Raw genomic sequence first — 25844 nt, forward strand, 5'->3', positions numbered from 1 at the left:
GTACAACAAACGCTGCAAGGTTCTAGTTGCAAGTCCTATCAATTGTAAACTTGATACTTGAGCACTTGAAAAAAAAGAGAGTCGGTGGGAGAGACAACTGGACTTCCAAGAAACAAATTACAGTTGACTACCAGTAGGTAATTCCTTCTTCCTGCTTATAAACTAATGAAGTTGACTTGTACGTAGAACTCAAAACAAAAACACTCCAACCCTGCCTTTTAAAGGCAAGACACTTTCAAAGTATATTCTCCCCACACAGTACATCTTTGATCCTACATATATTCTGGATTCTATCCATTTTTTAAGAAATTACTTTTTACTACTGCTAAAAAACCCCATCAACACTCCTGAAAATTTTGAAGCATGGAAACATATTGATACCTCAGTTGAATATTCTCATGAAAATGGGTGACCAGCAGGTCGAGGGAGGTGATTCTTCCCCTCTACTTCACTCTCATGAGACCCCCCCTGGAGTACTGCGTTCAGCTCTGGGGCCCCCACGTAAGGACAGGGACCTGTTGGCGCAAGTCCAGAGGAGGGCCACAAAGATGATCAGAGGGCTGGAGCACCTCTCCTATGAAGACAGGCTGAGAGAGTTGGCATTGTTCAGCCTGGAGAAGTGAAGGCTCCGGGGAGACCTTAGAGCAGCCTTCCAGTACCCGAAAGGGGCCTACAGGAAAGCTGGAGAGGGACTTTTTGCAAGGGCATGTAGTGACAGGACAAGGGGTAATGGCTTTAAAACTGAAAGAGGGTGGATTGAGATCAGCTATAAGGAAGAAATTCTTCACCATGTGGGTGGTGAGGCACTGGAACAGGTTGCCCAGAGAAGCTGTGGACGCCCCAACCCTGGAAGTGTTCAAGGCCAGGTTGTATGGGGCTTTGAGCAACCTGCTCTAGTGGAAGGTGTCCCTGCCCATGGAAGAGGGTTGGAACTGGATGATCTTTAAGGTCCCTTCCAACCCAAACCATTCTATGATTCTATGAAACAATGTCTGTTACCTTGGAGGTTGAATTTTGAATCGCTCAAAGACTTCTGGGTAAAGCAAAGGAAAAACGACCATCTCTTTTAAAGCTGAAATGTGGTCAGAAAGACCACCCACACCATCAAACCGTACCTAAAGAGAAATTCAAAAGAACACATTTTATATGTTAAAGAAAGCTGCAACCTTGATAAGGTTCCATCAGCAATTGTATGTCAGCACAAAGGAAATGCTCTGGGCAATTTTCAAACTGCTTGAGAGAAAATTGTAAACCAAGGTAGCTGTAGACAGCATGTTATTGAAAGCTTTCATAAACACTGGAAACATCTCACTGACACAATGAACTAAAAATACTTACTGAACAATCTGTTTGCATTGGATCAACGTCAGCCAGACGTGCTCCAATTTTCATTCGATCCTTGTGAATTCCCTTCAAATCGTCTTTCCGAAAGTTTAGTGGAAGACACCTGATTTGAATTAAGGAGAAAGAGAAAAGCGCTTTCTAACTTACGATGCAGCTAGAAGGTTTTTGCTTTTATAACAATGGCAAGTGAATGCAGAAAACCTTAGAAATGAGCTTAAACTTCCTAAATAGTTAAATACGTGTTCAAATTGTTTTCTATTTAATGTCTGTGAGTAAATAAAGGAAAAAGGTCACTGCAGGCATTAAACTGGGTTTACTTTAACAACTCTTAGCACTTACGAATAGCCACACCAGTCAACACAGCACATACATGAATGCAAGCTCTCACTACTTAAAAATTAGATCAAATGTTCAAGGTTTTTATAGATTTAAGAACAAGCATTTGAGATTTGCAAAAATACACTGTTTTCAGGTTTATTTTCCCTCTCGGTGAGCACAGTAAAAAAAATCCATTTAAGCAAGAGAAAAATAAGAATTCTAAAGATCATAGTAAGACAACAGAAAGAAATTATGGCAGTTTATAATAGCACTTAAGTTGTTCTGCATGACAGCATTAAGTAATTTTCAGTTCACAGCCTTCCTCAGACAACAGGCTGCTTGTTCTTCTCTTAACTGTAATCTAAGTTTTGTACTGGTTTTCCATGACTATACATGCTGGAAAAAACATCCCACTGCTGTTACACTTGGCAAACCTTTCTGAAAACAATGTCCATTTGGGCTTCACAAAGAGAATTAAGCCATGGACAGACAGGCAGAAACACTGGGACTACTTCACTTTGGCTTTATCCAACTTTCCTCAGTATCTTAACTCAACCAAGCATTATAAGAACATTCATAAGCATGGAAGAAAAGTTAATTAAAAGTGAAGGCAGTTCTGATGCTAAGAAAATTCATTTAGAGGGCAAGTACATAAAAGATGCTCTGGTATGAAGACCTCTCTGCAACTGGCAATCCCAAAACAGAGACACCAGTGGCAAATTTCAACATTGGCTGTGCCCAAATTCTTTACACATGAAACACCTTCCAAATACATCCTCCCGCACATGCTCTCAGACCTGGAAGTCTTAAGCAGCCACAAGCACCTATTTCCAAAAAACAGGTTAAACAGTTTTGCTGCGAAGTACAAAGCCCCACACCTTACACAAATCAATGTATTAACAATAATTCACAGAATCACAGAATCACAGAATCACTACGGTTGGAAAAGACCTGTAAGATCATCAAGTCCAACCTGAAAAAAAAAAAAAAACAAAAAAAAAAAACCACACACAAACAACCCACGCAAGCCAACCACCACACAACAACAACAAGGCACAACACACCAAAAACCAACCCACCCAACACCACACAGCACCATGTCCATCAAGCTACATCCCACAATGCCACATCCACACGCTCCTTGAATACCTCCAGGGAGGGTGACTCTACCACCTCCCTGGGCAGCCTATTCCAATGTTTCACTACTCTCTCGGTAAAGAACTTTTTCCTAATATCTAGCCTGAACCTCCCCTGGTGCAACTTGAGGCCATTTCTTCTAGTCCTGTCATTAGTCACTTGGGAGAAGAGACCAACACCCACCTCTCTGCAACCCCCTTTCAGGTAGCTGTAGAGAGCGATGAGGTCTCCCCTCAGCCTCCTCTTCTCCAGGCTAAACAACCCCAGCTCCCTCAGCCGCTCCTCATAAGACTTGTGTTCCAGACCCCTCACCAGCTTCGTCGCCCTTCTCTGGACATGCTCCAGCACCTCAATGTCTTTCTTGTAGTGAGGGGCCCAAAACTGAACACAGTATTCGAGGTGCGGCCTCACCAGCACCGAGTACAGAGGCATGATTACCTCCCTGCTCCTGCTGGCCACACCATTTCTGATACAAGCCAGGATGCCGTTGGCCTTCTTGGCCACCTGGGCACACTGCTGGCTCATATTCAGCCGGGTGTCGATCAACACCCCCAGGTCCTTTTCTGCGGGGGAGCTTTCCAGCCACTCATCCCCAAGCCTGTAGCGTTGCCTGGGGTTGTTGTGGCCAAAGTGTAGAACCCGGCACTTGGCCTTATTGAACTTCATCCGGTTGGCCTCAGCCCATCGATCCAGCCTGTCCAGATCCCTCTGCAGAGCCTTCCTACCCTCAAGCAGATCAACACTCCCTCCCAACTTGGTGTCGTCTGCAAACTTGCTGAGGGAGCACTCTATCCCCTCATCCAGATCATCAATGAAGACATTAAACAAGACCGGTCCCAAAACTGAGCCCTGGGGGACTCCGCTTGTGACCGGCCGCCAGCTGGATTTCACCCCATTCACTACAACTCTCTGGGCTCGGCCATCCAGCCAGTTTTTTACCCAGCGAAGAGTGTACCTGTCTAAACCACGGGCCGCCAGCTTCTCTAGGAGAATACTGTGGGGAACAGTGTCAAAGGCTTTGCTGAAGTCCAGGTAGACAACATCAACAGCCTTCCCCTCGTCCACTAGGCGGGTCACCTGGTCATAGAAGGAGATCAGGTTGGTCAAGCAGGACCTGCCTTTCATGAACCCGTGCTGGCTTGGCCTGATCCCTTGGGTATTCTGCACGTGTCCCGTGAGCGCCCTCAAGATGAGCCTCTCCATAACCTTCCCCGGCACCGAGGTCAGGCTGACAGGCCTGTAGTTCCCCGGATCCTCCTTCCGACCCTTCTTGTAGATGGGCGTCACGTTGGCAAGCCTCCAGTCATCCGGGACCTCCCCCGTTGACCAGGACTGTTGATAAATGATGGAGAGCGGCTTGGCAAGCTCCTCCGCCAGCTCCCTCAGCACCCTTGGGTGGATGCCATCAGGCCCCATAGACTTATGAGTCTCCAGGTGGCATAGCAGGTCGTTAACTGCTTCCTCCTGGATCATGGGGAGCCTATTTTGCTCTCCATCTCTGTCATCGAGCTCAGGGAGACGGATACCCTGAGGATACCTGGTGTGGCTGTTAAAGACTGAGGCGAAGAAGGCATTAAGTACCTCAGCCTTTTCCTCATCCTTCGTGACAATGTTCCCCGCCGCATCCAGTAGAGGATGGAGATCCTCCTTGGCCCCCTTTTTGTTGTTAATGTATTTATAGAAGCTTTTTTTGTTGTCCCTCACGACCGTGGCCAGGTTGAGCTCTAGCTGGGCTTTCGCCTTCCTAATTCCCTCCCTGCATGACCTAACGAGGTCCTTGTATTCCTCTTCACTTGCCTGCCCCTTTTTCCAGAGGTGGTAAGTTCTCTTTTTTTCCCCGAGCCTCAGCATAAGCTCCTTGTTCAGCCAGGCCGGCCGTCTTCCCCACCGGCTCTTCTTACGGCACAGGGGCACTGCCTGCTCCTGCGAGCAGGACATACCAGTGCAGGCAGAGGACGAGGAGGAGACCCTACCTGATCAACAACCACGGAATGTTAGCAGAGGTTGCCAGTAACAACCCAGAAGTTCCAAGCTGCACCACCCTGTTGGAACTCTACTATGGAAGGCACCTGCAGCCCAGCAGTTGTCACACGGATGTACCGTATACGTAAGGGCACGTAGGGAAGTCTCAGCCTGAGCACTGAATACATTTAGCTCTTGCTGCCAGGAATAACAATACCTTTTTCTGTTGTCAAAAGAAGGAGAAAGTCCCTAGCCAATATTATGCCATAGCAGAAAGGCTTGCTAGTAAGGCTCATTTTAGTAGCTTTGTAAGATCATGAAAAAAACCCACTTACTTTGTTATAAGTTTGTCGAACAAAACAGATTGATTTGTAATGTTGTAATGACTTTGTTGAAGTCTGCAGCTTCAGCGGACCTCCAAATCCCCGTTTTCTTCATGGACTTGTTGTGCAGCTTTTGCATCAGCTCCGGTCTTCAGTGTTCTGGTGACTACAATGCATTAATGTATAAAATATTTTGAGACAGAAAATACGTTAGTCCCTTTATTTCACCGTTGCTCTAGTAAAATGTAAAAAAATCTGCAGTGGCTTGATTTTTTCTTTAAATACTGAATTGGAAGTTATTGTCATCACCACAGCATTCAACTTAAATTAATTATGTTTAAACTACCTACCTAAAAGCATGACTTGTATAGCAATTTTTTAATAGACTGGGAAGCCAATCTGATGAAAACAAACACGCAGCTTTTGTTCCATGCAGGAAGCAAGTTCATTCCAGTTACTTCTTTCTGGAAAAGTGAAAGCAACAAATACCTCTCTCTAAGGTGTTTTTACTCCATCCATGTCAAATTGTATCGAATAGTTTTTTTAAAAAAATATTTATGTGGGAAGTCTCTTCTTAAGATGCGTGGTTTTAGTCCATTGTTTAAGCATGCATCACTCATTTTCTGCATCCTGACACAAAAGCTCTAGAAGATAAGAAACGTCTCAAGATAAACTCCCAAATAGCAAAGAACTCAAATGCTTGCCTGCTTTAAAAACGATCTGCCCAGTATTTACCACACAGCATCCTTTGCCACGGGTCTGTTACTTGCACTATCATTAAAACAGTTAAGAGAGGTCAGTGAGGAAGTAGTGCACAATTAGAACTTGAATTACTACACACAAAGCGCATTTCAGGCCCCTTCCTGCGTTCAGCCCATCCATGGCTGGCAGGACGCTGCCTGGAAATAACACATTTTCCCAGCTGCCAGCAAGCAGCCTCACAGCACCAAGCCTGCTTGTGTACTCAGCACAGTGATTCAGTTCCAAGGTGAATCACTGAACTTCAGTGACACCTTCCCCACATCAGCGGGTTTGTGCGCCTCATGACTGAATTACTTTTTAACTCAAATATTACCTCCTATTTGCAAGAACGATTTTCAATTAATTTGTGTCCTGCAGACTCCAGAAAATCCGTGTCACAAAGAAACCTGAGCTAAGGAACAGATTCTCAGGCACTAGTGCCTAAGAGCAGGCTGGAATTCAAGCTGTGTTCTCCCCAAGCCTGACAGGAATTAATAGCATATCCTTCTATTCTCACCTACCTCTTTCCTAAAACTCGTAGGAAATTCACTATCTTTTCACTATCTATTTTCACAACTTCAGCTGCTTTGGGTTGATAAGTTCAGCAGTTTTTGTGGCCAAGTTAAATAGATGGAGTGACCAAACACAATCCTTCTCAGAAACCAGAGTAAAAAGGAATCCTAGGGAGTTACCACTACTTACCTTCTTTATATTCTTATTTTTTTTTGGTCTGACTTTGGCTTTGCCAACCGCCTACATTAAGAAAGAGAACAGAGGAGAGAAAGAAGAAAAGAATTATTGTATTAGAATATTGTATAGAAGTCTTGTATTGTACTGTTCCCCATCAAGACTAGGGAACCTGACCAAGTTTGTAATCCAGTGCTCCACATCATGCAAAGAAAAGCCTGTGGACCACACTGAGGATTCAGGTCCCAAGTCTGCTGCGTACCATATGCAGACAGTTCGGTAAGGACGCAACTTTCCTAACCGGCTAATCTTGAAGTCTCAATAGTGCAAATAACATCTCAGTAACCAAAGCGGAGGAGAGATCTCAAAGGAGTTGGGAAAAGATGCACGTTTTTTATACAAGCAGAAGACTTTTACTAAGAAGAGTGATTCTGGTTCTAAGACACTGACACTGACATTAACATAATCATACTCCCCCGCAGATTTTTAGCTGTAGATTTATCATGACATGACTCATTGTGCATGCTTTCACTTTTCCTTTTAATTCTATGAATTGAACAGGGATTGGACATCTAGAAATACAATACCTCGTAAAGTGTCTTCCATTGACATTTTCACTTAATATTTCCATGCTTTTGTCAAAGCTAGAGTCTGAACAGGGCGGCATGTTTTTTCTCATTGATTTCAAACAGTGTCCACTGAAGCATTCAATTTTGCCAGAGGAAAATTCCTAGGGAAAGAAAGAAGGAAATAAGAACATATTAATCTGAACCATGTATGTTGAGCTAAGAAGGGAATTCTCCCTCCTTTAGGCAAGTTTGTTCTGTAAGTCTCATGACTTGATAGTGGTGCAACTCATGGCAGGTAAGCCTTGAACCACTTCGGCACCAAGAAGTAGCCCTCAGAAAAAAAACCCAGCCAACCAGCTTTCAAAGCTAAAGCTCCTCTCCGCCACACCTTTCTTGTGGACAACTTGAGCTTAATAGCCTTTGAAAAAATTATTGCGGCAAAACCTTTCAGATAAACTTAGTGTTTCATGAAAAAACCCCCACCTTTTATTTCAACATTGGTTCAGAGAAGCAGCCAAGCTTGACCTTGCATGTCCTGGGATTAAAATCTAGTTAGGAGAGTTTTTCTCCTCTTTCCGTTCCATTTGTGACCTCATTTGGAGGGATATTAAAAGATTTCCTTCAGGAGGATGGCATTTATCCACAGGAAGCCAAAGGGAACTCAAGATACACTTCTTTTATTACCATTGATCTTGTTCACATTGGTATTTCTGCAAGGAGGATGAGTACTATCACTTCTACTATGTGAGGAAAGCTGTGATGACCATGAGAGGTGGCTTGTTCAATTTACAACCCAAGGTTTCATTAGGAATACCCCAAACTACATCTCACACTGAAAAAGGCAGAAAAACGACCAGATTCTTCTACTTCTTGACACTAACTTTACCAAGAGGTACTTCCATTAGTAGTTGATGGAGATGGTGACAGAAGCGTGAAGAATGTCACTACAGGAGGGCAGTGATGCATGCGTAAGGCCCATGCAGGGCCATGCAATGAGAGCTGTGGCCACCTGCTGCTGAGGGGTCAGCCCTGAGCCACGGAGCTGGGCAATCCTGTAACTGTCTGACGGTCTTCTCCTCAGTCAACCTTGAACAAGTCATCCCCACCGTTCACCTGACAACTTCTCATGATAAGACAGACCTTTTGCACGAGGAGGATTTCCATCACCTTTCCTTCATGGCTCGTTTTAAGGAGCACCTCCCTTCCAGCAGTCCTCTGGGCTGGTGGAGCAAGGCCTCATGAGACGCCTCCCGTAACTGGCTTTTGAATTGGGGCATCTGAGATGAAACCCCTGAAGACATTTTCTGCTTCTCAGATCCAGCACAGATGGATGTAACAAGACCTAAAGCTTAACAAGAGGCAGTCTGATATGTCAGAGTCACCCTTAACATTTTTCCTCTCAAAGGTTTAAGAAAGAAATCATAACAGAAAGCCTTTCAACTATTTTTCAATTTGACAGAGCCCTAGGTTTATTTGAAGAAGGCAGGGCTTTGTGCACACTCACACACAGGAGCATGTAAAGACTTAAACCAATACGTTCAGCGTTCATCACTGAGACAACTAGAAAAAAAAAGCCTAGACCAAGAAATAATGATGTTCTCTTACCTGCAAACACACTCAATAGTATTCCTACAGCTGGTATGAGTATGGCTTTTCTATCATCCTATAAAATCTACAGGCACGCCTGGGAACTCCCTAGAATGTTAGGTGACGTGATTAAAGGCTAATCTGCACAAACAAAAAGCAGCGAAGCACTGGCGGGCAGAGGCACCCCGGTAACTCAGCGCGGGGGGAACAGCCGGGCCCCACTCCTCACAAGGCCATGGGTCAGCCCAAGGCCTGGCTCCAGGGTGAGGGACCCCCCAGGGGCGTGGGCAGGAGAGGCCTCAGGGGTCACCTCACCTTGTAACAGGTTCTGGGTGTTCACTTCCAGCAAAAGCTGGAAGTTATAGTCATTTCTGCCCTGTTTTCATGAGAACTCTATTTCAGGAATATGACAATTGACAAGTAAAGGAAGAGGTCCTGTGTCAGCGGGGATGAACTTTTGGGGAGAGTTTAATCTGTGTTAGTTGTGGTGTAAGTTGTGAAAAATCACGACCACTAAATACTACAACTGTACTTTGACATAGAATGTTTATTTTCCATAAAAATCTGAAATTGAGCATCACATAAAATATTGCAATAAATATTACATAATATAATTAACAGACATTGAACTGAAGTCTACATGCAGTGCTTGCGCAGTATTTTGCTTCTGTTTCTGACTGCCCATTTTATATTTTATTATTGCCTATGACATTATTCATCTACTCATTTATGCGTTCTCAAAGCAGAATCAGTATGATGATCTAAAGGAGTGAAATATTCAGCTAAGGTAAGATACTGGTGGCTTAGGCAAAAATAATTTGAATCGGTGAGAAGTGTAAAATAAAAATTTGCGTGTGTGAGCACTGGAAGTAATATGAGCAGATGCAGCGCAGCTTACACAATGCACATAACTATTGTGGCTCTGTCTTATGAAGAGGTAAATTCTATCACATTAAGACTAATTTGATTATCTTGTGTTTTTAGAACAAATTATCTTGTGTTTTTAGAACAAATAGTGCATCCTGGCTTTTGTTGAAATGATTGCAGGAGTATACTTGACATTTACTTTCTGTATTGTAGTTTTATTTCACAGAATCACAGAATCACTACGGTTGGAAAAGACCTGTAAGATCATCAAGTCCAACCTGGAAAAAAAAAAAAAAAAAAAAAAAAGCCAACCACCACACAACAACAACAAGCCACAACACACCAAAAACCAACCCACCCAACACCACACAGCACCATGTCCATCAAGCTACATGCCACAATGCCACATCCACACGTATGCTTTATAAACGTATTTCACCGGAAACCACATTCTTGTATAGCTCTCTTGTCCAAGGAATATCGGAATGTGCAGGCTGATGCATGAAGTACAGAGGTTCAGCTATAATTTCTGGATTAAATCCTTCATTCACCAGATGCATTTTCTGATGCTTGAAAGTTGCAGTGATTTGCATAACATCCTAACAAAGAAGTAGTTCAAGTAAAATGCAATGTTCCATTTCAGCCTGTGTCAGTGAAAATTGGATGCAATTACTGAGTAAAATGAATCATACCATTTTACTATGGAATGTCTTCAGTTAGACAGAATGATCTGATTCACAGGTACAGTGAAATCTCAGTCTAAATGCAGCATTTATTTCTTACTCATTTCTCTATCAAAGCCACATGCGAGCTTGGAAGTTTCTGTCTCAAAATAAGAATTTTCTTTAACTTTCATTGGTGCAGCTGATCACAAAATCTCTAGTTCATGGGACACTTGGCGATGCTCTGCAGAGAGCTGGCTGATTTTATGGTACTGGCTCTCCTCTCATTTCCAGCTGTTAAACTTCATTTAAGACATTAAATACAAATACGCTAAACGCCTTCCTGTGTTATTTTTCTGTGTAAGCATTTGCTGTACAGCAGTGACTCAAATGCCAATTCATGAACAAGTTGGTCTACACACGATAGTCAGTGTACGAGAGCAGAAGTGGTATATAAAATAATCTCATTTAAAAGGTGGCTTACATTAAGGGAAAAGCTCAAAACACACTGTTTTCAAGCACTGTTATTACTTGTACAGTGTTTTCAATGTAGCCAACATTTTCTTTCACTTCTCTTGCTGAAACAGGCCACTTTTCAGTTCTTGTTTTTCCGTCTTGATCTGTAATATGATCTGTAACATGCCTGATTTCCTCTTCACACTGCTACTCCATTTCCACAGCTCCCAGATCATTTAGCCTTTGGCTTCTGAGCTGAGACTGCTAATAAGTTTGCCAGCTCCTTCTCTCTTTTGGCAGCACTTAGGACAGGATCCACGCTTAGACCACCAAGTCATTTCACACAGGCACCGAATAGCTGCCAGATGGTAATAATGTTCAGTCATTACCAGGTGGGATTGCTTCAAACTGAATAGCTAGCATGAATTTGTCTTGGTAATTATTTAAAAAGTTGTAATGATAAGATTAAAAGTTCAATAAAGACAGGTACTAAATATTTTAAATGTGTGTTATGAATACAGATTGCTGAGATTTTCTGTTTAAATGATCCCTTGATGTTATTTTAATAAAGTCAGATTTTTCTACAAGGAAAGACGAGTTTTGGAAAAAAAAAAAAAAAACAAAACCAAAAAACCCCTAAAAACCTCAAACCAAACCAGAGCACAAATAATGCAAAACTGAAATCACTCCCTGCATGCTCTTAGAAACCTCTTCCTAATATCCTTCTGCAAACAAGAAATAAAGCTAGCAAAAGTCAAGTGAAAAACCTACTATCTCAGAGCCTCGGAGTACACTGGTTCTATGCATCATTGTCCCTGGGCCCCTGCTCTTCTTCTAGAGTCAAGTCAGGGAGGTTGAGAAGAACAACTCTCAGCCTGTCTGGTTTTCACAAAATCAGTCAACCATGGTTGCAAGTTATATTAGAAAGAGCCTATGTATGGACTGCTGAAAAATTTTCAAGATTGATTTGATCTTAAATCCAATTTTGCATGAGAATTTCATATTTTTGTTTGTCACTCTTGATTAGGATGAACTCTTTCTCAAGACACATCTGGTTTTTTCAGAAGGGACTGAATTATCTGTCCACTCAGAAAATTGTGAGTTCAGCATTCATCCTATTATCCTCCCCTAAGATGTTTTTTAAAGTAACGATATGTTTTTTTGTAATTTTGAGGGTTTTTTCTAAGATTGTTTTTATCTGCTTTAATAAGAATTTACACATGTGTAGATGTTCATCAGTTAGTACTGATAGTATCTTTGGTAGTAAGCTAGCTAAAAAAAGCTTTAGTCAGAGAACACATAAATGCAAACAGGTTTAATCGCTTCCACATATATAGACCCTAGAGCTCCATATAGATTTTCTCCATCTAATGGAACCATAAAGACAAGTCTGTTCCAAAGGTTTTTCCGAGAAGAGGGCACTGCTGTCCTGAGGCACCGTAGATAACCTATGCTAACTGCATTTGAAGATACATTTACTTAGTACAGTAACCTATTAGTGAAAAAATAGCTTTCCTCAATTCTTTAAACTATCTAAAAATTACACTTCTCTCTAAATGTATACTCTCTCTGTGTGCTTTCTCCGTTAGGTTCCCATCTTGTTCGCAGTCAAATTTGTGCCTTTCAGGCAATTTGTCAGTATTTAGGGAGAGGCAAAACTGCCGAATGCCTCTCGGCATCCCCTAACAGCACAAAACAGTCTGCTCAAACTTTCAGAAGATGTAATGTGGGGCCCTTTCCTGCTCTCTGCAGATGATACTCTCCTGACCTGTTGCAGAAGGTCATCCTGTGGGGAGTACACGAGGGGTGTATTCCTTGCACTTTTAAGGTGCCTTTTCCTATCCCTTTTGTGTTTTGGTTAGGCAGCAGCAGTCTTGGGATCAGTTGCTGTAGCCCAGCATGCCTGCCCATGCTGTTCCCTAAGAAACAAAGCACTGAAATGGCTTTTAAAACAGTCCAGGTGTATACTTAGCATACCAAAAACCAGCATCTGGGCAAGACTCTAAGGACAGGACAGGAGGACATACCTGAAAAAACACCTGGTTGCTAGCTCTCTACAAATAACCCCCCTTATCAGAATCAAAAGGGGAGGCTCCGTCGTTCTTCCTTTCCTTCCCTTTAATATAAAGAATCCAATTCTGTAGGTGTTACTCAAATATGTGACTCAAAAAGCTCCAACACAGATTTAGTTGACCTTCTTCTGAAGGTTAGTTAAAGCTTCCGCAATGCATTTGTACCTTCTGACACTAAAAATCAAGCCTGACTGCCGAGATGCCTATGTGAATGCCCTTTTAGACTTTTGGTACAGGATACAAATATGATTCTAAGTTAAACCTGCAGAACATACGCAGTGGTATGAGCAATACGCAGACCTCAAGTCATGTTATGGTGGATCTATGTAACGATTGGCATCTGTTCTAAGCTTCAAAAACTAGGCATGTATCTTAGATATTGTTTGCAGACCGTAGAAGGTGATAAAAATGAGAAAATGACACAAGTCTATTGGTAGACATAATATTTGAGTTACTCACCAAACGGAGATACTTGCCAAACAACAGAATGTTACAGCATTCTCAAGTTAATGAAAATTCACTAGAAGGCAAAGATTGCCTAATTCAGTGCATCCACTGATGCCGAGAAGCACTCATGTGGTACAAGGGAAGAGTGAGCTTCAGAATATGCTGAGAAACTGCATCACACTGAGTAAATGCTAAGCAGGCAGATAGAGCTCTTAGATGAGTGATGATAGCGGCTTTTGGGAAACCTGTCAATGGGAGAAAAGCAAATAATTATAAATGTACTGCTTGCATTAATAATTTTGCTGCAAACAGAATTATGTTTGGAAGGTAGAGGGAGAATTGTCTTTTCTTCTGAGTCTTTGTCTGTCCCGTCCTTTAGTCTTTACCTCATGAGTACATCTCCTTAGTCTCTCAGCTTCTTTAGTCTTTCTGCCTGTAAGGCTATTAAATCCTCTCATCTGCTGTGTCTGTGGGAGAAAGTCCATACCCTTCACAGGCGAGTGCAGACCGACCGCGCACACAGTGTTCCCTCGCCACAAAGCGAGAATGGGAAAGCTTCTGAAGAGCCGCTGTGCTGCTCGGCTGCTATTTGCAATAGGAAAAACTTTTACAAAGTTGATTGGCTTGACAAGAGGAAGGATTCCCCTTTGCTTCCCAGGGAAGTAAGGTGAAGCTTCATTATTCAGGTCAGTCTCAGAGGAACACTTTTCTCCCAAGGCCCAAGCACTTGTACTGCCCATATTTCTTTTTAGTATAGACCTGTGAAATTCTGTCACTATGGAATCTGAGCAGCTGTTAGAGACTGACTTTATTGGCCTTATGTTTAAGAAATAAAGTTCAGCCATGGAATAGCTATGTGAAAGGTCACTAACTGGAATTACGCCCTTGTTATGCCAAGACAAAAATGGTTTAAAGTGTACTATGCTTTTAACTAAATGAATTTCTCCCTATCTTGGCTTAAAAATTCAAGTTCTGTCTTTTTGTGCGCCTGTTTTGTTGCTAAATTTATACCAGCTAAATTTTCAGAGAGCTGCAGTTGTACTTTGTTAGCACACATCCTCACCTGTACTTCCCGATGTGAAGATACATGAAGCAGTGTTTCTTGTGTTACTGAAAACTTTACGGTGAGATGGAACGGGGTGATCTGGCACCTTGTCTAATTTGTCTGGCGTAGTGTGAAGATGCTGGAAAGGAGAGCTAGTGCTCATCAGCCAGACAGCAACATTATTTTCCAAGAGATGAAAAAGAAAGTCTTTCTCTGTTGATCCCAAACAATCTGCCAAGTTAAAGAATTTATATGCTTATTATTAAAATAAGAACAACTACAGACCCGATAAGCTGCATTGGAATGATAGACACTACTGCTGCGTACAGTGAACCTGCGTACAGCAGAACTAACCCATCTATTCGACAGTGGAAAAAAAAAATCATGGTTTAATGTCCCTCTATTTATCTTGTGGATTTAATTGTAGTAAGTAAAACTCCCTGTTCTAAAACAGACAAAAGACTAAAGCAGGCTACATGAAAGAGTTTTGGTCTTCAGAGTTGTTTCAGGATTAATTTAGGTTCACCCTTTTCACACTTGAATGTGCACAGGAAGGCCCACCAATTCCTTGTTTCAGAATTGTTTGAGCGAGGTACTGTCTATGGGGCAGAAACATTAAATACAAGCTAAAGAGAGGAGATGAAAGGAAAAACGTAGGATATATAGATGGAGAAGAAAAGGAGGGAATATTAGGAAAGAGTGACTCCTAAGAAAGAGTATGCGTCTCTCTGAGTGAGACTACAGGCATACAGTCAGCTGCAGTCCAGAAGCCATACTGCCATGACCTCCCCTATGCCTGGAATGACAAGCTTGATACCTGCTTTTGGCTGCAGTATCCTGGCGGTACCACCTCGCTTGCTTCTGATTACTGGACTTCAGGATTCTCCAAAACATTCACAAAGGCTACGTGCCCAGGAATTTATAACACACTCCATAAGAAGGAGCTGCTCAGGACAGTGAAGCATTTTCTTAAATCTAGACAAACTCAAGGCACGCTGGAGAAAATAATTATTCATACACTGATGAATAACTTGGGATTTAGCTGTAAATGCATACAACTCAGTTGTTCCCCATATTACCCAGTGCATGCTTAATTGGCAGTCTCAGCAAAGCCTTTGTATTCTTCTTACAGTATCGACTAACGGTGAAGTTTTGGCATGGTTTGGTTTGGGGTTTTTTTGCCAAGGCCCTCTGTCAAAGTAAGAGGTAACTGCTTGCAATGTGACTGTGTTACTTCTCCTTTGCGTTCTTTTCACCAGGTTTCACAAAGGGGCATTTTGCTGCACGTGTATCCAGATTTGTATCTCTGCGTGGTCAGAAATAAACTTACTTGTTCCAATGAGTCGGTAGACTCTGGTGTACTTTCCCTGAAGGCAGGGAGGCAGGGGAAGTCCTGGAGAGAGAAAGAACACATGAAGCATTCAGTCAGTTAAAGAGCAGGTAAGACTCTCCAGAAATGTTCTGCAGTCCTAGGGAAATGTAAACAGCCCTGTGTGTGTTGGCCCCGACGTCAAGTTCATGTCCTACTTCTCTGAGGTATCTGAGATGTCCCTGAGATACCTGAGGTACATAGCCTTTAGGTAATTGCCCATGTAGTTAGTATTACAACGAGCCTAGAAGTGCGTACAAGACCAAGGATCTCTCATGCAGACTTTGAATAGTGATCCATCAGGCTGCCCAAATGTCCACTGTGGGAAAAAAAAATTTTCAGGATAGAGCTAGCCTTTTAATAGCCTTTTAATAGCCTTAGTGTTTTGAACAGGTGCTACATAACCTCTGCTCTGAAATTTGGAAAATTTGCAAATTGCAAGTTGCAAAATTTGCAAAATTGCAATTGAATTCAAGAAAATTGGTCACCAAACTCCCTGGCTTTGGTTTGTCGGGGTTTTTTGGTGCTATAGAGTCAGAAAGTGGGGAAACCCGGAGTTTTGTTTACTTACTCTCTCTGCTTTGCTCCTCTTTGTTTCTTTTCAGCTTTTCCTCTGCAGTCACAAGGATCAAAAACATTTCCTCGTAATGAAAACTGAGATTCTTAAGCATCTCTGGGTGTTCAGAGCCTGAGCTTGAAGTAAAACACAAAAGGCTAAGACAGTAGTCAACGGCATCGAAATGCACAATTAACTATCTTCCAGTATTTAGGCAACCACAGGACTAATGACAAACAGGAAGGCTTTCCAAACACAGTGAGCCCAAACATTCACTAAGAATTCAAGTGAAGGTTCTGTTTTCCAAGTCATCTGCCAGCTTTTTCAGTTACACAACATGCTACCCTTGCTAAAAGCAATCTAATCAGCAGGCAGCAAAAGTTCCGTTTTGAAGCTCACCCTACTGTCTCGTTAATAGGAATAGGTTAAGAAGTTTATCTGATTGAGGCAGAGAGGCACAGAAGACAGCTTCAGAGAAGTGTAAGGCAAGCAAAGAAAGGAAATAATCTAATCTGACTTCAGCTACATACAGTGGACGTTGTTCTGTGTAAGTACTGAGAAATTACCTATAAAAGACATGAGAACATTATAATTTAGCTAAGTGTATAACCAGTGCTTTTTCCAGCATCTGAATGATAAGTAAACAGATATTTTCTTACCAACTTTTTGATTTTGTACTTTGATTACTGTCCTGTATTCGGTTAGATCCTTTCTGCCCCTGTGCATCACTCACAGGAAGGTTGCGTGGGTACTCTGAACATACTCATTTTATCCAAGCAGATGCTCTCCTGAAGCTCCACACCCGTAGTGTTTCACTGGTGACTGCATGCCCACACATACAGCTGAAGCCTCCTTTCTGTCTCCTGGATGTCCCAGGTCTCCTGTTCTGTAGTTCCTCAGCTTTGCAGCTGTCTTCAAGCATCTGACTGAAAGGGAATCGGATGTTGCACCTTAGAACGCAGTGTGTTTGCTGGCTGTATGGAGAGTGAATTGTTAAAAGCAAAAGCAGTCAATTACGCTCTGTTAGTTTATATGCTTAAGAGGACCATAAGCAGCAAGGCAGGGCGTTGTACCAAAGGAAAGGACTACTCTGTTGAAACGACTGTTTCAGTGTAATGGAAGAAGTGTAGTGATGTTGCTGTGTACTCCTAACTACAATACATTCAGTATACAGCAAATGTTTCCATAGCATTTCTCTCACATTGTCGTATGTTCTCTGCAGTAGGTACAAAGGCCTCATTAGGTGGAAGAGTATTTTCTGACAAACACATTTTTTAAGCTTAGTCATACAAACCTCCGAGGACAGTCTTGTTACAGACTGTAAATGCTGAAAAAGGACACTATACTATATGCCTCTGGCTGCCTAATGGGTTGAAGAAGTAGGCAATACTACATGAATACAGGAAGGCATATACACTGTTGGCTAACAACTTAAATCACACGGACTAAGCCTTTCATTTCTAAAAGTCAAAATCACAAGCTGAACAGCTTTTGAAAAAGGTTGCTAAATACACATGGGTGTGCTGCATTCCTGTTTGTGTACTATTTAATTTTTCATAAGAAGTATCTTCTATCACTGTATGAATGTTCTCTGAGGCATAATGATGGTGTTTGGATTTTAGAAAAGCTGTAGGCCATTACTTTTTTCCCTACAATTCATTTTACTGAATAATTAACAGATTACATTATGTCACCTGATTAGAATATATTAATTAAGCTTAGAGACTTTGTTCCGTTCACATACTAAATATTTCATTTCACTTGCTGTGTTTGGAGGACATCATAATTCTGGGCCGGTCGTATGGTACATTGGCACATTATGGAAGGATTGGACTCTCACCCTGACTGGAGGAAAAGATTAAAGAAGCTGTAAAGGAGACCACATGACTATGGAGTAGGTTGTCTGAAACCATGAATGGCCTGTCAGAGAGCAAGAAAAACAGGAAGCTAATGGCTAGGAGGGAGGGTCAGGCAGAGGAACGGTTTGGTTTATTTCTAATAATGGAAGTAGAGATGTGTGATTTTGCTGTTGCTGTTCCCTTGTGAAGAATGTATTTTAAAGGTGGGTTTTTCTGTCCTTGAAGGCAAGGACAACACTGGGAAGTACGCACAAAGTGAGGTCAAGAAGACTGAACAGTCTCAGCTGAAATAAAAACGACAGGATCAGCAGAAGAGAGAGAAAACATTTATCCTAGAGCGTAATATGGTTACGGGTCTTTCCTAGCAGTCCTAGATTTCAGTCCATTTCCTTAGTAGCAGAAACTGCACCTGTGTCATACATCCTGGTATGTGTCCTGAGGAACTCCCTGTTCCTACTTGGTGATGCTAATATACAGGATTTCAGTTAGTCGGTATGTTAGAACATTTGTTTTATGTCTTGGTACACATACCAACTAATGAGCCCTCATGGGTTCATATGGAGTTATGGAAGTATTGCCAACCTGTATGAAAGATGGGAAAAGAGGAGTAGAAAGGTTGAATAAATTGCCCAGTATTACCTAATACGCCAGTAAGAGGGCCAAAATTGCAGCTCAACATGCTGTACTCTTTGCTCCAAGCAGCGCTACCTTGGGACCACCACTTTAAAAGAGTTCTGAAGTAACCATAAATTTGTATGTGAAAATATTGAGCTGAAGGAAATCACCACTAACAAAGGGAATCTGAGTCTCCCTGTAGTCAGTGGAGTTGTAGCTACCTAAGCCAATAAATAGAAACGGCAAGGAGATGATGCTGAAGCATCTGCCCAGGCTGTTCTCTTGCTGATGCATGATTGTTTCTGCTGGTACATTGGAGAGTTTCGGATCTGAGTCCTTTATTACACTAATTAATTCCACATATTTTTGGTGCTTATGCATTTGACATTTAAACAAGACTATCGCTTTCCCCTCTTTTTTATCCAGCATATGTGTATGTCTCTAGGAAGTGCTTGCAGCTTGGAATGGCTCTGATTTCCTGTTTTTGAGCAAAAGCATGAAGCAGTGGAAAGTCAGTAGTAAGTCAAACACAGTACAGAACTTACCTTCTCCTATCACCGCTGCTTTTGCTGCACGTGTGTTAACGCAGTGCAGGAGAGATCTAGGGTGGATGCTGAAGCTGAGAAAAGCCACCACACAGCCCAGCTTGGCCAGCCCGAAGCAGACGTAGCTGAAGTCAGGTCCATTACCCATCAGCAGGGCCACTGTGTCGCCTGTTTTCAGATTCCCAGAGTGTAGGAAGACCTGCGCTACCCTGCTGATCCTCCTGTCCACATCCTGGTAGGTGTTCACCTTCCCTTCGGAGATGAGGAACAGCTTGTGGGGAATCTTTCCCACTCTCTGCATGAAAAGGTCAATTATGGAGACAATTCCACTGCTTGCCCACTTCTTTGCTCTTGCTTTTAAGCTCTTGCGCCTCAAGAAGTAGATCAGATCTTCCCAGAAAGATGGGAAAAAGGTCTTCAGAGACACAAGCAGCAACACCAGTCCTCCAGCAACTGTCAAAAGCCACGTCCATAGCCCATATTATTTCCGGGGGGGGGGGGAGGGAAATAATAGATTAGCTATTTCAGAGGTATAAAAGACATTACTATAATTAATAACGAGTTTTAAGACAGAGACTGGGAGTTAATAAGCTAATTACAATTCCTCCATTTAATTTGAGAACTTTTAAAACTACCATATTGGAGTTCACCAGAATACAAAGGCCCAGAACAATAAAAAAAGAAAAAGGCAGTAAAGAGTGAAAAAGATTGTGCAGTTTGTCAGGGCAGAGGAGTTCATCCAGAGTAAAGAATGTGGCCAGGGTGACAGTAGAATGAAAAAGACACTGGCAATTAAAAACAAGTTGGAAGTTTAGAAATGTAAAAAGGATCCAAAACCCAAATGAAACAAAACGAATTCAGGAAGCAATTTGACACCTTTTTTTTTTTTAAAACTTGGAGTCATAATTTTGTCTAGATTGTTTTTTGTACCCTGGCAAATCCCCAAAAAGTTGGAAACGAACAGTTAATTCGTATGGTATCGTATGTGTATTATGGATGTATGCTAAGTATTGTGCATCTGTAAGATGCGCCCAACATGCTCTTCTTCGCTGCCTGCATTGTTTTTGTGGTCCCATGGAATTTGAGACCATCATCTAATCCTCCACAGGTTTGAGCAGTCTGATGAACATGCACACATTTCAGGCAATACTACACTGTGTACCTTCTCAGATAGCCAGGTTTCACCTCAGGATTTTCTGGCATTTGCAATACATGGTGATTCATAACTTTGCATTATTTATCATCTTTTCAGTATTTAGAACAGCACCCTGAAGTCTCAAACAACATCATGCACAAGCATGATTTGGAAAAAAACCTTTCTAGCATCAGTGTTATTAACTTTGTTAGCGTATTTCAGGCAACCAGTAATTGCCATCTTTTGAAACGGTCGTCGAGGAGGACTTGTGAAGATCACACGAGATCCCTACAATCTGACGTGCATAACATCGACCGGTCTCCTTTTTGAAGTTTCAGCCATGATTACTATAAATGCTTGAAACACCTTGTGTGACAATCTAGGATTCAGGAACACTTGAGCAGTTTGGGAGCCTTTTCTAAATGATGTGGCCTCCACTCTGCAGTTTAGAAATATTTTACTGACAAGCTGGACTTTTGGTATGTTCATCAAGCTTGCTTACATTTTTAACAACATTCCGTGACTATACTAACTTGTGGATTTTTTTGCCGCAGGCAGGGTCTTGTATGTACCATAAAGCATAGGTAAAGTTGTGTGGGTAAAAGAGCAGGTAAGACTCTCCAGAAATGTTCTGCAGTCCCAGGGAAATGTAAACAGCCCTGTGTGTGTTGGCCCCGACGTCAAGTTCATGTCCTACTTCTCTGAGGTACCTGAGATGTCCCTGAGATACCTGAGGTACATAGCCTTTAGGTAATTGCCCATGTAGTTAGTATTACAACGAGCCTAGAAGTGCGTACAAGACCAAGGTTCTCTCATGCAGACTTTGAATAGTGATCCATCAGGCTGCCCAAATGTCCACTGTGGGAAAAAAATATTTTCAGGGTAGAGCTAGCCTTTTAATAGCCTTTTAATAGCCTTAGTGTTTTGAACAGGTGCTACATAACCTCTGCTCTGAAATTTGGAAAATTTGCAAATTGCAAGTTGCAAAATTTGCAAAATTGCAATTGAATTCAAGAAAATTGGTCACCAAACTCCCTGGCTTTGGTTTGTCGGGGTTTCTTGGTGCTATACAGTCAGAAAGTGGGGAAACCCGGAGTTTTGTTTACTTACTCTCTCTGCTTTGCTCCTCTTTGTTTCTTTTCAGCTTTTCCTCTGCAGTCACAAGGATCAAAAACATTTCCTCGTAATGAAAACTGAGATTCTTAAGCATCTCTGGTGTTCAGAGCTTGAGCTTGAAGTAGAACTTTTTACTTCCGAAAAAGTAGGTGCCCCCCAGGACCTCCAGGGCTGTTTCTGCCTTCCAGCCAGGCAGCCTGCCGCAGGTGCTGGTGCCGGGGGTTGTCCCTCCCCAGGTGCAGGGCTTTGCGCTTCCCCTTGCTGCAGTTCTTGGGGCTGATGCCTTGGCAGGGTACGACCCCAGGTTGATGCAGAGAGCAGCACCATCGGTGACTCGGCGCAGGAGGAGGATTTGGGTGCCGCCGTAGGGAGGCTGCCCCGGGCAGCGCAGGCTGGTAGGAGAGCGGAGCCCCGCGACGTGGGGCAGAGGGTGCGGTGAGGAGGAGGACGGGCCTGGGGTGATGAGCGATGGGGCACGGGCTGGCCCTGGAGACCCCCCGGCTGGAAACATCTGTCCGGGGACCAGCTGCAGAGATGCAGGCCTGGAGCTGGGCCGCACTTGCCTGCGGGCAGTTTATTTGGATTGATAGATCTGGGGCCTTCTGATGGACTTGCAGGCCGGCTCGCGCCCCAGCTGCTGGCCCGGCCCTGGTTTCGGCAGCTCCTGGGGCCTGGTCCTAGTTGGGCCGGTGGGGTGGCCTCTTGGGTGGCTGGCAAGAGTCCGGGGAGCTGCCGGCCCTCCTCTTCGGGGCTCGCCGAGGCCCTCCAGGGGAGCGGTCCCTGCCCCGGCTGGCAGTGGAGGGACCTGCCCCAGCCTCACCCGCATCCTCCTGCGGCTCTTCCTGCTCCCCGTGGGTGGGAACGGGGGCGTCGGGGGGGCTGCTGGGACCCCCACGAAGAGCAGCGCTTGAGGTGCCGGGGCGCTCCTCTTCGCCGGCTCCCGCAGGGCTGCCGGAGGGGCCTGGGCCAGGGGCAGGAGACCCCCTTCGGGAGGCAGCAGGCCGAGGGGCAGCCGCAGGGCTGCCCTCCCGCTCCTCGACGGCATGGCCGTCCTCGAGGCCCAGCAGGCGGTGGGCCTCCCTGCTGCAGCGCTGCACGGCGACGTTGATCAGCTGGTGTACGAACGTCGCCGCGCGCTCGTGGAGGCTGGCCTGCAGCAGCCAGACCAGGACCCCTTCGTCCAGCCCAAAGAAGCCCAGGACAGACAGGATGAGGTCCTCCAGCACAGCTGCCGTTGAGGGCTCCTCCGCAAAGATCAGCCCCAGCTGCTGTTGCAGCCAGGGCAGAAAGCGCTGGAGGAGATCTGGGTGCTCGTCGAAGAGGGAGGCCCAGGTGTCGGGCTGGAGGCCGCCCACTGGAGGCCTGGGCCCCGACTCCACCGCCCGCGGCTGGGGTGTGACAGGGCGCGGGGGGCTCTGGGTGGCTGGCTGCCTGGGCGCTCCTCCTGCCTGGCGGGTCCCAGTCGACGCTGATGCCGACCCAGATGGTCTCAGGACGACCTCTTCGAAGTCATCATCTGCCCGCACCGAGTGCACGATGGACTGCACTCTCCTCTTGCAGAGGGGGCACTCGGGCTTGCTCTGAGCCCACCGCAGGATGCACCCGTAACAGAACTGGTGGAGGCACGGCATCACGTAGGCAGCATCATCCCAGCTGTCCAGGCATACTGGACAGCGGTCGCCTACCTCCATGGCCATGCTCTCCACTCACTGCGGTGGGCGGGGGGAGCCGGGGGTGACGAACTGCTCCCTCCCTTTGGCGCTGCAGCAGCGGGTGTTGTGCTGGAAAAGGAAGAGAGGCCACGGTCATTGGGTGGCCCGGCGAGGGGTGGAAGAAATGCCCAGGTCCCTCAAGAAGGAAACCCTCCCAGCTCCCCAGGGTGAGGTTTCCCCACCCAGCTCACCGCTGCTGCTTCGAGCGCGCCTCCTGGGTGCCCCGGCTGCCTAAAGCTGGCAGGGCCGGGGATAATCTGCTGACGGCTCTGGGGTCAGGCACAGAGAGCTGCAAGCAACAGCTCCCCAGTCAGGACACCAGCTCCAAGGCCTCGCTCAGCACTCCAGCCTCACAAGCTGCTCAGCTGGAGTGTGGGCATGAGCCAGCTCAGTGGGACTCAGTGCCCGCATAGGAGCAGCGAGGGTCGCCTGGTCACCATCGCTAGGTGACACAGCCCATCTGTCGCTGACAACAGAACCCATCGCTCGGGGACTCGGTGACATCAGGGTTTTCTCCTCTCTTTCTGCCCTAGCTGGAGGGCACAAGGGTGATCCCCTTTGTTCAGCACCCACCAGGCCTCATGCGGGCACTACATCCCACGTGGGGTCCCGGAGACATGTTGACAGAGCAGAGGGGCTCAGGGGAGGCAAGGAGGGTCTGTGGGGCTGGGGCTGGTTCAGCATGGAGCAGAGGAGGCATCGGGGCACCTCACAGCACACCCCGGTGCCTATGGGTAAGGTATCAAGGGGATGGGGACAGGCTCTTCCCAGCACTGCCTGGTGGGAGGGTGAGAGACGGCGGCACCTCCTGAAACTAGAGAGGTTCAGGCTGGAGGTAAGGGATCAAAACCAAAATCCCTGTGAGGATCATGAAGCACTGGAGTGGGTTGCCCAGAGATGAGGTTGGATCCCTGAGCCTGCAAATCAACCTTCAAGACCTGAGTGGCCACAACCCAGAGCATCCAGATCTATATTCGTTGTCGACCCTGCCCTGAGCCAGTGCAATTCTGTTCTCAGCATGGCGTCCGATGAAATGCCGAGAGACCAAGTACTGGTTTTTAATACTGTTCCTCCCTGGTTTCAGGGGAGCTGCCACAAGGCACCATACGTGCCAGCAACTCATCTGGGCCCCATGAAACTCTGGTGAGGGTGAATTTTGGCCTCTGAGTTTCCTATGATATCCGATAGTGGTCAGAACTTCAAAAGTGCAGATGTTCCCAAATGAAAAATCGCAAAGCTGACATCCTTAAAGAATAAGACAGCCACTTAAATTGCATGGCATGTATTTCAGGAATGGCCTTGGGAAACACGGACACTTTCTTCTTCCCATCTCCCCTAGCAGCTAGTGCTGGAATATTTTGTGGAACATTTTAGGCAGCCACATGTCATCTACATATACGTTCCATAATGTAACGTCTCAATATTCCAGTGTAGTCTATAAGCATAGCAGCTCACGCCACAGTACAAAAGCAAACCAAACTGCTTGATGTTTTGGTTTAGCCTGACAACATTTGGCCACAAAACATCTTGTTCATGCTTTTGGAACTAGTCATTCTAACATGCCATAGAAGACCTTCTTAAGTGCCCACTTCATGAAGAAATGTAGCTAAGTGCAAGGTCGTATTTCTTTCTTGTAGGTCATATTAATAAATGAGTGTAGCAGTCACTGTAAGTGATCCAAACCATGCCACTGAGGTTGGCTCCTTTGCAAGTAAGCTTTTATACCACGTCTACTGTATTGGGTTTGCGTGGCAGTGCTTTGGTAGCGGGGGGGGCTACAGGGGTGGCTTCTGTGAGAAGCTGCTAGAAGCTTCTCCTATGTCTGATAGAGCCAATGCCAGCCGACTCCAAGACGGATCTGCCACTGGCTAAGGCTGAGCTAATCAGCAGCAGTGGTAGCGCCTCTGTGATAACATATTTAAGAAGGGGGAAAAAACTGGGAAGCGGCAGCCGGAGAAGAGAGGAGTGAGAATATGTGAGAGAAACAACTCTGCAGACACCAAGGTCAGTGAAGAAGGAGGGGGAGGAGAGGCTCCAGGCGCCGGAGCAGAGATTCCCCTGCAGCCTGTGGTGAAGACCATGGTGAAGCAGGTTGTCCCTCTGCAGCCCATGGAGGTCCACGGTGGAGCAGATATCCACCTGCAGCCCGTGGAGGACCCCACGCTGGAGCAGGGGGATGCCTGAAGGAGGCTGTGATCCTGTGGGAAGCCCATGCTGGAGCAGGCTCCTGGCAGGACCTGTGGAGCCGTAGAGAGAGGAGCCCACACTGGAGCAGGTTTGCTGGCAGGACTTGCGATCCCGCGGGGGACCCACGCTGGAGCAGTCTGTTCCTGAAGGACTGCACCCTGTGGAACAGACCCACGCTGGAGCAGTTCATGAAGAACTGCAGCCTGTGGGAAGAACCCACGTTGGAGAAGTTCGTGGAGAACTGTCTCCTGTGGGAGGGACCCCACGCTGGAGCAGGGGAAGAGTGTGAGGAGGAAGGAGCGGCAGAAACAACGTGTGATGAACTGACCGCAACCCCCATTCCCCGTCCCCCTGCGCCGCTCGGGGGGAGAGGTAGAAAATCGGGAGTGAAGTTGAGCCCGGGAAGAAGGGAGGGGTGGGGGGAAGGTGTTGTTTTTTTAAGATTTGGGTTTACTTCTCATTATCCTACTCTGATTTTGATTGGTAATAAATTAAACTAATTTCCCCAAGTCAAGTCTGTTTTGCCCATGATG

At 45.1% G+C, this 25844-nt stretch overlaps 1 protein-coding gene across 1 annotated transcript in view; it reads right to left on the reverse strand.

Annotated features, from left to right (window-relative positions):
* LOC132320855 (ATPase family AAA domain-containing protein 2-like) overlaps nucleotides 1-23109 on the reverse strand; it is a 37034-nt gene extending 13925 nt beyond the window's left edge. The window contains exons 1-4 of the mRNA XM_059834479.1: nucleotides 23098-23109; nucleotides 22445-22800; nucleotides 1339-1447; nucleotides 1000-1115 (exon numbers count right to left, since the gene is read on the reverse strand). Of these exons, the coding sequence (XP_059690462.1) occupies nucleotides 1000-1115; nucleotides 1339-1447; nucleotides 22445-22800; nucleotides 23098-23109 (593 nt within the window). The remainder of the gene's footprint in view (nucleotides 1-999; nucleotides 1116-1338; nucleotides 1448-22444; nucleotides 22801-23097) is intronic.
* Nucleotides 23110-25844: the final 2735 nt, after the last annotated feature.

This window comes from Gavia stellata, unplaced genomic scaffold (assembly GCF_030936135.1).
Source record: "Gavia stellata isolate bGavSte3 unplaced genomic scaffold, bGavSte3.hap2 HAP2_SCAFFOLD_34, whole genome shotgun sequence".
Taxonomy (NCBI): Eukaryota; Metazoa; Chordata; class Aves; order Gaviiformes; family Gaviidae; genus Gavia; species Gavia stellata.